General features: G+C 41.5%; 1 protein-coding gene across 1 annotated transcript in view; it reads right to left on the bottom strand.

Moving 5' to 3' along the window:
* Nucleotides 1–3,546: 3,546 nt before the first annotated feature.
* GALNT8 (polypeptide N-acetylgalactosaminyltransferase 8) overlaps nt 3,547–12,299 on the bottom strand; it is a gene marked incomplete at both ends in the record, with an annotated part of 60,967 nt that continues 52,214 nt past the window's right edge. Inside the window, 4 exon segments of the mRNA XM_081127758.1 lie at nt 3,547–3,690; nt 10,801–10,968; nt 11,158–11,253; nt 11,828–11,965. Of these exon segments, the coding sequence (XP_080983884.1) occupies nt 3,547–3,690; nt 10,801–10,968; nt 11,158–11,253; nt 11,828–11,965 (546 nt within the window).

Here is a 12,299-nt window from a genome sequence, read left to right as displayed (position 1 = left end):
TCCTGTATTTTGGTCTAGAATACCATAGAAATGATATATTCTTCTGGGTGAATTATTTCGGGAGGCACGTGATATCCCTTTGTTCAGTAGCTAGTGATGTTAACTAACACTGATCACTTAGTTAAGATGGTGTCTGCCAGGTTTCTCCACCATGAAATTACTATTTTTACTTTGCAGTTAATAAATATTTTCAGGGAGTTACTCTGATACTGTGCGTGTATCCTGTTTCTCACCGCCCATTAGTTTTAACATCCATTGATAATTCTTACTTAAAACAACTTCAGCTATGTGGGTTGTCAAATAATTTTCTAGATCCATAATTCTTCCTACCATTTTTAGTCAGCATTCTGCCATAAAGAAGAGCTCTCCCTTCTTATTTATCCATCCATCCATCCATCTGTCCATTCGTCCGTCCATCCATTCATTTGTATGAACTTGCGGGTTCTTATTTTATTGTATGGTTTATAATCTATTTAATAAAAATCATTATTTATTTTAAGGTTCAAATTAAACCCTTTGAATCTAGCTGCTGTAAATTGTGACATTCCCAATCATTCAAGTAGTTTCTTATTTTCTAACATTGGAAAATGTCCCAGCCCCACAACCCTAAAACCAGCTATTTCCTCCAGGTGCCCTAATTCCTTTTACTGGAAAATATTTAGGAACCGAGATCTGGGTGCTGGATGCTGAGTGTGCTTAGAGTGAGTGTGTATTCATTTAAACTAGAGAAAGGTAGTCAGGTTTGCCTGTGTTAGCTTGTACTTCATTTTGTATTTCCCTCCATCCTTGCTGGTTTTATGTATTTATGTTATGAAATATCACATGGTTCTAAAGTCTAAATTATAGAAAAATGTATATTTTGAGAAGTCACTCCCCCCACAGCCCTTCTACCCTGTCCCAGTCCTTTCCATACTGTTCCCAACCACCATCCATCAGTAACCAATGTCATTAGTTTCTGGTTTATCTTTGTTTCATTTTGCAGAAATAAACTAGTGCATGTATATTTTTTCCTGATTTCTTACCTAAAAGGTACATAATATAAATGCCATCTTCCTTTTTCACACTGGAAATCACTCCATATCAGCTCAAAGAAAAGTTCCTAGTTCTTTTTATAGCTGCATAGTACTCCAATGTGTTGATGCATTCAGCCGCTCCCTGATGTTTGAGCATATACTTTATTCTTAACATTTATCAATCAATACTGCAAATAATTGCTTTGTATTTTCTTATTTTGGGAGGTGTAAATTCCTAGAGGGGGACTTATTGGTACAAATTGAAAATGCACATTTAATCTTTTTAGATATTGCCAAATATCTCTCCAAAAGGATTGTGCCAGTTGCATCCTTACCATCACAATATGAGGCTGCCCATTTCCCGTAACCTTGCCAATAGAACCTGCTGTCATGCCTTTTAATTTTCACCAATATAAGTGAAAAATTATCTCAGTACAGTTTTAATTTGAATTTCTCTATCTTTGAGTGAGGTTAAATATCTTCTCATATGTTTAAGATATTGTGTCTTTTGCCTGGCCGGGTGTGGCTCAGCCGTTGAGCATCGACGTAGGATCCAGGAGATCGTGGTTCGATTCCTGGTCAGGGCACATGCCTGGGTTGCAGGCTTAATCCCCAGGCGGGGGCCTTGCAGAAGGCAGCTGATCAATGACTGTCTCATCATTGATGTTTCTATCTCTCTCTCTCTCTCCCTCTCCCTTCCTCTCTCTGAAATCAATAAAGATATATTTAAAAAAAAAAAAAAAAAAAGCTATTGTGTCTTTTATCTGTTTTTTTATTGGATACACACTTTTTAAAAAATTTTGCTATGACTTGCATTTTCCCTTCAGTTTGGTAAGGAGAAGCTAGAAGTTATACATTTGCTTAGCATTTATCCTGTTCTGTAATTTTTTCATAATAAAACATTATCTATGGCAATGTCTTAGTTTTTGATACGGTGCTCACTGTAAAGCGATACACTTATGACTTTACACTTCTAAAAGCTTATTTTAAAAACTTTTAGCCAGTTTAATTCTGTGCTAAATTAACAGTGTCCTGCTTGCTAATTGCCTAAAGGAAGCCTAATGATAACCAGTATCAGGCCCAAGTAGCTTTGATGTGAGACAAAGGGGAAAAGACCATCTGAAGAAGAGTCTCTGTAAGATCCTACTTGAAAGCTGAGCCCAAAACACAACACAACACAACACACAGGTTCATTCTACCTCCCCTCTCACCATGGTGCCCAGTCCCATCCTCTAAGACCTACCCAAAACTGGCTGCCCAGGACATGTCTTCCCACCTCACCAGCTAGCGGAAAGGACTTACCCAGTGGATGGCAGTTAAGAGCCTGAGTCTCAGGTTTTTCCTACAATCTTTCCTTTGTGTCCTAATAAGTGATCCCCCTCTGTTTCAAGCCTTTCCCCGTAATTTACAGATTGTGGAAGGAAATGGGTAATCAAGTCTATTATATATTATGAGCTCACCCTAGCTGGTGTTCTCAGTGTTTAGAGCATCAGCCCGCACACTGAAGGGTTGCTGGTTCAATTCCTGGCCAAGGGCATGTACCAGGGTTTCAGGTTGGACCCCCAGCCCTGGTCAGGGTGCATGCAGAGGCAACCAATCGATGTGTCTCTCTCACATCAATAAAGATATTAATAAAAAAAAAAAAAGCTATTGTCTCTTTCATCTGTTTTTTTATTGAATACATACTCTCTCTGCCCCCAACTCCCTTTTACTCTCTCTGAAAAGCAATGGAAAAAAGATCCTCAGGTGAGGATTGACAACAAAAATATTATGAGCTACTTGGAGAAAGATCCAGATAGCTTAGATGTTTCTAGCATTCTCTCTGCACTGTCCAGAGCTGTGATTAGCTAAGGCAATTCCTATTCTCAACCTCTGGAACCTAGTTGATACGGGAGAGACTGGGTAATCCAAATAAAACTGCTGTGAGTGGACAACTGGAGGAATTTTTAAGATTACTTATCTATTTGTTGTATCTTTCAGGACATCCCAGAAAACAGAATAGGAGCAGCAACACAGCTTCAGAGAATTGGCGGCACCGAAATAGTTGTCTCCCTGCTGCCCGATGATGACCCGGCCTCTCCAGTGTGGCTGCCCCAAGGCAGTAGGGAGCCTCTGAGCAGATGAGCTGGGAGGAGGTGTGGGGCAGATGGTGGCAGCAGTTGTCAGGAATGAAGACTAAACAGCGTTGGCAGAAGTCAAAGATATCTTCCACCCTCCTGGTTCTCTCCCCCACATGACAGCCAGATGATGGTGGCTATTTCAAGGAGTTTCCAAGAATGGCATTTGATATGTATCGTTCCAAGGGAGGCTGGGGCGAGGCACTGTCGTTTCCTTACTCTTCCCGGCCAAGGCTCCCGGACACGTGCACAGGCCTCACCTCCCTGCATCCTGTGTCACAGGCTGAAGTCACCGAAAAACACACGCACCTTTTCTTCCTCACACATGCTTGCGCTCTGAATAGCACTGGGAGTAGAAACCATTCAGTGGCAAGAACTGATGTCCCAAATGCAGGCTCTCTGAGGATCACGGGATGCTAGTTGGCCCCCCAGCCTCGGACGGTATGCTGGATTGTCCACACTTGTGTGGTACAGGTCTGGAGCACAGGCATATAGAAACCCAAATTGTTCTTCTTTATCTCCAGACATCGGTTGGTGACTCTGTTTTTGAGGGCTCTTTGCTAGATGGGAAGAGAGACAGTCAAGGTACTGAAACGCCATAGCCCTGCCTCCCCTCCCCTGTGCCTCCTCTCCCTGCTCTGCTCACAGGTATGCCAGAGGGGTCCCTCAGTCCTCTGCGAGTCATCCAGAGGACCAGTGAAGCCAAGTGTAGAGTCGGGTCACCCAGTGCTTTCTCCACGAGCCCCATGGTAAGCTAACCCTAGATCTGGGGTAGACATGCAGGGCTGGGTTCTGACCTTATCATCTGCCTCTCCTGAGATTGGAGCGTCAGGTGAGTGTGACTGACAAGACATGACGCGCCTTGGAGAGCCATGCTCTTCTCTCCTGGACCTTCCTTTTCAGGTCTTCAACCCCTGAGCCCATGAAACCCACTGGGATGCTCCCTCCCTCCTCGGTGAGGCTCTGTGGTGGGTCTGGAGTGGGAGCTGCGTTCAGGAACCTCAGCCTATTTTCTCCACCACTGGAAGGGGCAGTTCCTACCTCTCCCGTGGGGGGGGGGGGCTTCACCAGGGTTTACTACTGGGAACTGTTGCTGGCTTTAGAGTTAAAGCACCTGGGTTAAATCCCTGCTGCAATATGTACAAACACAAGGGCCTTTGGCAAATTACCTAACCTGCCTAGGTCTCAATGTCCTCATCTGTAAAGTGGGTTTAGAGTTAACACCAGGGTTAACGTTAGGGTTCATATTTATTGAGCATCTTGAGGAAGAGGCCTCTCCCCACACTAATGGGGGAAGAGGGAGGAGGGCTCGTCCTCTTTCTTCCTTATTTCCGAGGCTCGACAATTGGTGACACGCCATTGTCCAGGCCCTGTCCTGGTCTCCCAGCCCTCCCACTCCCCACGCCCCTCTCCATCTGTGGCAGGAATAACTCGCACTGCCTGCCTCAGGGCCGGTGACTCTGCTTTCCCTCTGCTGTCGTCCTCAGAGTTAACAGCCTCCTTTGTCTAGTGGGAAACCCGGATCTCGCTGTTCCACCCACGTTACCAACCACCAAGTGTTCCAACAGCAGGAAGGGCACCATCTCTATGGCCACATCCCTGCTCTTTCCATCACCTCTGTACCTCTCTTCTCCCTCAACCACAAACTGCCCCCGACAGCCCTGCTCCCCCACAGTCGCTTGCCCCTGGCCACACTGGACTCCTTTCGCCCCCATCTCCCCCACCTCCCAGGGTGCATCCACCCAGCATCACCACTCAGGGTGGTTCTCCCGGTTCATGATCTCCTCCCATCACTCCCACTGCTCCTTTCTCTTGGCCCCCACTTCCAGATCACACTGGGCTCCCCGAGAGGGGCCACCAATGGAGCAGGCCTACCCACAAATGTGCCTACAGCAGTCTGGCCTCAGCACTTGGCTTACTCCTTAGAGCTACTCCTCCAGGCCTCCTTAGCACGCTTTATCCTTGATGTCCACTTTCACTACGTGCCTTTATGTTTCACACTGTCAGAAGACCCGGCTTCCAGTCAGTCTAGTCCCTCAGGGGAATGCCATGAGCAGTCCTCAAATGCTGCTCAGGGCTGGTCTCAGGGGAGCTGCCCTGCCTGTCTCTACTGCCAGCAGCGCCCTGTGCTCTGAGCCCAGGCGTCCTTGACATACATAAAGAAAAACTCTTCCTGTCTAACATCCTTCTTTTATTTCTCCCTCTTGGCAGCTTCCTTTTCTATTGACTTTAAATATATCCAAATGTCCCAATATCAGAACGGGGGCAGGGAGAGACACCTTTAACTCTACCTTCCTTTTCAAGCCAACATTCAGTGTGTTTCTCCCTTTCAGAAGCAAACTTCCTAATCAGCGAGGCAATAACAAACAGTGGATGAGATTCTGTCTTTGAACCCTCAACATTTATCATGCTGTGTGACCTTGGGAATATTATTTGACTTCTCTGTGCTTTAGTTACTTCATAGGTAAAGTAGAGCTAATGATAATACTTCTCTTATAAAATTTATGTAAAGACTAAATTAGCCTGGCGGGGCATGGCTCAGCGGTTGAGCATCGACCTAGGATCCAGGAGATCGAGGTTTGATTCTCTGTCAGGGCACATGCCCGGGTTGCGGGCTCGATCCCCAGTCAAGGGCATGCAAGAGACAGCCGATCAATGACTCTCTTGTCATTGATGTTTCTATCTCTCTCCCTCTCCTTTCCTCTCTCTAAAATCAATAAAAATATATTTAAAAAAAAAAAAAAAAAGCTAAATTAGATCACGTTTAACCCAGTGCCTGGCACATAATACGTACTCAATAAATCTTGGCTATTATAATTTACTGTGACCTTTCTGAGAGAGTCAGTGGTCTTTTTTCTATTTTCTCATCACTGCCAAGTGAAATGTACTTTGGCAGTGTCCTACTCAGACTCTGTTTTCTTTTACATTGTGTTCATCTGGATCTAATACATTTTTGCTTTGGTTTTTACTTGAGGAGTATTGCCTGCCAGTTTTTAAAATATTTTTGTTTTTGTTTCTTTTTCCTTTTTACAGAAAGAATATGTGCTTTTTTTTTTTTTTAACTTGGAAAATATATTTTTTAAATTAGAAGCACTCATAATGGGATAGCATTGTATATGGAGTTTTTATATCCTGTTCTTTAAATTTAACACTACATCACGTGAATTTTCCAATTTCATTAATTTTTTGAAAATACACTTCTTGAGAATAGTTTGAATGGCTATATACTATTCAGTTCAAGGGATGAATAAAAAATCTCTCCTACTGTTAAACATTTAATTTTTCCTAATATTTTGCTATGATAAGTATTAAGATGTTTTTTATATGAATCTTGACCTACATTCTATATTATTCCTTAAATTAAGATATTGTCTTAAAAGAGAATTAGTGCCTTTAAAAGGGGCATAATTAGTTTTAGAGTTCTGATCGGTGTCAGGGTTTTCCTATAGAGAGCTGAATTGCTTTCTGGAGCTATTACCACTAGCAGCTTGGGAGTGCACTCCCCAGAGGTCTCTTCTCGAACCCTGACTGCAAGTGGTCTCTTCCTTCTCACTACCTCTCCCAGAGATTCTCTGTGTCCTGAGTTGTCACTCCATCTGGAAGACTTCCAAACAATGACCTTCACCCACATTCTCCTTAAATTCAGATGTGTCTCTAACTCATCTCTTCACATTGGGACTCTTCACAGTCACTGGCACCCTCTCTCTCTCGTGGCTTCGAAAGTCATAACCCCCTCTGGTTGACTCAAAATGTTAATCATGACTTTGGAAGAAAACAAAGGGATTATCTAGTCTTACCTCCCTCTCAATTCTGGAAAATATCTTAGGTAACTTTTTAGTAGAATGAATGTGTAAGTTGTGTCTACAAAGTAAATAGAGCACAAAAGAGTCCCAACATTCAGTCAAATATCACGTTCATATCTGAAAGAATTGGGATAAGATGGTTATGAAAGGCTTAGATAGAATGAATTGACTTAAAATCAGGAAACACTATGAGCTACCTGATTGCCTCCCTCTTTAACTTTTGGAGTTCTTGGCATAGTGACCATAAAAAGGGATCCAGCCTGGACACCAGAGGGTAGGTACACTCTCCCTGGATGTCCTGCAGCTCCAGGTCTGGCCCAGCCACAATCTGTATTCTACCAGCAACTTCAGCCACCTGAGGAAGAGATCTTCCAAAATGCTCTTAAAAAGCAACCCTCAAAATGTTTGGGATGCCATAATTGTTTCTTTAGCATATGTAATATCTTTAATTCCCAGGAGATTTAGACTAAAGTATAAATGTTAAGGGAGCCAAACACATAGTATTTGTTAAAGATTCTACATATGTTGCTATGTTTAAGCGCATGCTTTGTTTATATTACTCTTGTGCTACCGATTTTATTTTATTTTTTAAAAATATATCTTTATTGATTTCAGAGAAAAAAATGGAAAGGGAGAGAGATAGATAGAAACACCAATGATGAGAGAGTCATTGATCGGCTGCCTCTTTGCAAGCACCCCACTGGGGATTGAGCTCGAAAGCCAAGCATGTGCCCTGACCGGGAATCGAACTGCAATCTCCTGGATCATAGGTCGATGCTCAACTGCTGAGCTATGCGCCCCAGGCTGTGCTACCAATTTTAAAAGGTGTAATTGAATAATTAAATCTGTGATTTTATGTTGAAATTTCACTAGATTGCAAACACTTTTGAACATTTAAAAGAACTTAAGAATCATTCAATTTAAACTCAGATCATTGAATGCCTTAAGAAAGAAAATTTAATGTATTAAATTTATAAATATAAGCTATAATGTTTAAGGATATTTATTAAATTGTAAAATCCTCTTTAAAGTTGCTAAGAGAGTAGATCTTAAAAGCTTCATAAGAAAAAAATATTTTGTAACTATGTTTGGCAATGGATGCTAACTAAAATTATTGTGTATAATCATTTTACAACAAATTATGTATATTGTGTTGTACACCTGAAATTAATATAATGTATATGTCAATTACATCTCAATAATAATAAATAAATAATTAAAACATTACAAATAACTCTATACTCATAAATTTTAAGGGGTTAATTTCCAAAAACCATAAACAATCAAAACTCAAGCATCATAAATAATCATAAAAACTCAAAATAAATAATCTGAATAGCCCTGTGCCAGTAAAAAATTTTTTCAATTCATGGTTTAAAAGCTCCTGAAAAAGAATTCTCCAGGCCCATAAGGTTTCACTGAAGAAGTATACTAAACATTTAAAGAAGGATTATATTGGCTGGAATTTCTAGTACTATGTTGTATACCAATTTAAGACAATATCTTCCAGAAAATGCCTCTTTCAGAAATTGGTCTATTCTTTAATTTCTGTCAAAAGGATAAATTTTATCTACAGGAAGAGGAAATACTTCCCAACTCACTCTACAAGGCCAATACTGAAACCAAAGACTGAAGGAAAAAAATGTTGCAGACCATGATCTCTAACAAACTTAGACACAAAAGTCTTCAACAAAATACCAGCAAACCAAATCCAGCAAAGTATGGGGGGAAAAAGTATACTCCATGACTAAGTGTGATTTATTACTGGTACACAAGGCTGGCTCAACTTTGAAAATCAATCAGTGTCATCCATCATATAAAGAGGCTAAAGAAGAAAAAATATGATCATATCAATTGACACAGAATAAGCACTTGACAAAATTCAACTCACATTCGGTATAAAACAAATTCTTAAAAAGTTAGAAAATAGGGAAATCACTTCAACTACAAAATAATCTACAGCTAATGTTATACTTATACTTAACAGTTAAAGGCTCAATGTTTTGCCCTTACATTTGGGCACAAGGCAAGGATGTTCTCTCACCACTCTTATTCAACGTAGTACTAGAAAGTCTAGCTAATATAATAAAACAAAAAACACAAATAAAAGTCACACAGATTAGACACGTAAAAAGTGATTGTTAAAACTTGATAGGTTCATAAATAAAATAAGATTTGTAAGCGGAACATAAAAGCTTAAAAAAAACCGAGTTCTTTAATTTATAACTTTAATAAGTTAATTATTAATTTTTAACTGAAAGCAAACCTGTAATTGCATTTTCTGCACACAAAAGATATTATTAAGGATTTCAAAAACTCACGTGAACTACACTAGGCCTGCCAGATGCTCAAAGATGCTTTGCTTGGTGACTACCATTGACAGAGAGCTCACCACCTCGCCAGGCAGCCCACTCTTTTGTAGGACAGTTTAAGCCATTAGACTGTTAGAAATTCCTCCCCCTGCCCATTATGTTAAGTCAAACTCCTTGGTCTCCAACATCTGGTCTTATTAGTTTTGCCCTCCTGCAGACACTGAACAAGTCTACTTCTTCTTTCTCATGAACACAGCACCGTCTTTTCTCTAGATTCGCCTCTCCACTAGCCAGTACCTCCAGGTCTGCCAATCTTTTATTTGTTCTGCAATCATTTCTTGAATGCCTGCAACACTCCAAACACTGTGTTAGATGTAGAGAGAAAACAACAAACAGAAGCCAGGCCTTGGCCTCCAGCCTCCAGTCTAGCTATGAAAAGAAGTGAGCAGGCAATTAGAAGAAAAAATGAGACAAGGTCTATAAGGGGGGCCCTGGTACCATATAAAGAACCCAGAAGAACACTTTGAATCTGGCCCAGTAAAGAGCAGGGAGGAGAGGAAAACACACCTACAAAAGTGCCTAAGAGGGAGCATGGCCTTTCACAGAATTATATGTATTTCCATACAGCTGGAGCTTAGAGTGGGAAGACAGGACCTACTCTCCTCCTCCTTTTCACTGATATTGTCTAGTTCAGAGAGACTTAATCTAAGATCCAAAATCTCCTGAAATTGTAACAAAATTGTGCGCATATATGCACATATATGTTCTTCTGGAGACAGCCCATAGCCTGCAGAAGATTCTCAAAGAGGTTTTTAGCTTTAAGTTAGGAATTACTGTGTTAGATTGTCCATGTCTTTTACTATGTGGCTCCTGAACCTCATACAGTACCAACATGCTCAGAGGTGTGTCCATAGACAAAGCACTGCCTCCCACCATTAGGACGTCACAGTCTTGCCAGTGCGACTTAATGCTGCCCTATCACACAGCAAATTCATACATAGACTGTGGTCAACCAGGTCACTCATGTCACTGTCAGATTCCCTCCACCTTATTCTTGGTCAATTGACGCCGAAGTTAAAGTCAGGACTTTTATATAGTCCCTGTCAAATTTCAGCCCAGTGCTTCTGACTCTGATTATCATTAACAATAAAACTGATCACAATGGCTAATATTTATTGAGCACTTTCTATGTGCCAGGCAGTGTGCCAAAAGCTCTACACACATTATCTCATTTAATCCTCCAAACCCGCAAAGTCGATATTATCACTTTATATGTGAGGAAACTGAGTCTCAAAGAGGGTAATAAAATTGCTAAATGTGACTGAACTACAATTTGAACCCAAACTCTTAACTGTTAAGCTATAACATATTACATATTCCTTTCCCTTAGCCACCCCACCTTAGTCAACAGGCTCAGTGTTCCACGCCCAGTTCCATGTTTCCAGTGCTTTCCCTACACACTGGCACAAAATAAGTCTTTCTAAAACACTATCAAATCAAATCTGAACCTCTCAGATTATATTTGAATATATCCTTTAAAAAGAATGTGACTCACCGGTTTAAAATCCCAATATATGTGCAGTCTATTTTGGGCTGCCTTGGAACATGGCTCTAAAGTGGGCTTCTCCCCACTGCCAGGGTCTGTCAGGCAGCGATCATCAGTATTTGTTTCTGCAATCAGCGGTCCCACATACAACTCCCCAGTTAGATGGTAGTAGACATTCTAGAAGACAGCAAAGGGGTGTGCCATGGACACAGTCAGAGGAGAGGCTCTTGACCCTATAGGGGATAAAAAGACTGCTCATGGCTCCCCTGGACACTCAGTCACCATGGGGAGCACTGAACTTTCCTGAGTAACAAGAAGTACTCTCTGTATCTTTCTCCCCACCCCCAGTTGATTTTAGGAGGATACCTGTGAACTGTATTCATGACAGTAATTCATGGTGGGGGTGTTGCCTAGAATAGGTCCCTGATCCAGGCAGACATTTCCATCCAGTGGGTTTTTCAGCTGAAGGGGCAAAACATATGACAACATGATTGGAAAAAGTCAGAGAAAGAAGGCCCTCAAGTCTCCCCAGGCCCTGCATTTTCTCCAGTACTCCAAGGGTGCCAGAAATTACCAGCCAAAGGGACCAGCAGTTTGGTATCCTGACAGCAATTTTCTAAGCACTAGACAAATGTTGAAGTGAGACGCTGCTGTGATGCCCACTTCCTGGGAACACCCACCCCCTTGGACCATCACAGCACAGACAGAGAAGGAGCACTTATGTCCCAATTTAGGTGTGTGAGGCCAAACACCCTGATTGGCTCAGAAACTAGGAGGGTCAGAGCAACGGCTGCAGTTTGCTAAGTAAGGAAGCAGAGGCAGAAAGAAGGAAGAGAGATGGAAACTGGGGAGCAAGACATAAAAGGAAACCAAGAGTGTCCAAGGTCAAAAAGCCAAGGAAGGAGTTGGAGATAGGAAGGGAATCTTGGGCAGGATGGAGTTTGGAAACCCTTTTCTAGGTAGTGATGCGATTCAGGTCTCATTTTCTGTTACAGTCAAATATTTAAACTCTGAAATGCAATTTCATAATACGTACTCTTCCGTAGCCTACAATGTCGCGTATTGGCTTCAGGGCTGGATAAACATTTTTCAGATACCAGTCAAAAGTTTTACATTCCAATTTCTCCCGGAGTGCTATTCTGGAAGAAATGTCTCCATAATCGATTCCAGAGTTCTGTAAATAAAACATGAGGTGTTTCTGTGTAACATTCTTGACTCCATCAGAGGGTATGAATGATGCCTGAGGGAACCAGGTATTTTTCTGATGTCCTATAAAGTAACCTTGATAATTGATAGTTTTCCAGGGAAAGTGAACAAAGCTTGAACCTTAGGGAATCTCTTTTGGTTTTAAAGGCACTTGCAAGGCCCACCCAGCTGGGTCACAGGTTTATTTCCATCATTACTAAGCTGATGCAGACTGCTCCTGTTAGAGATAATATTTACATCCATAAGACACAAAATACTTGATGATGACCAGAAAAGGCTTTCAAAAGGAATATTCTGGTAAC

The sequence above is a fragment of the Miniopterus schreibersii genome (assembly GCF_964146895.1).
Source record: "Miniopterus schreibersii genome assembly, chromosome: 2".
Lineage (NCBI taxonomy): Eukaryota > Metazoa > Chordata > Mammalia > Chiroptera > Miniopteridae > Miniopterus > Miniopterus schreibersii.
Note: the sequence above shows the minus strand (reverse complement) of the source record. Positions and strands in the feature narration are given on the sequence as shown.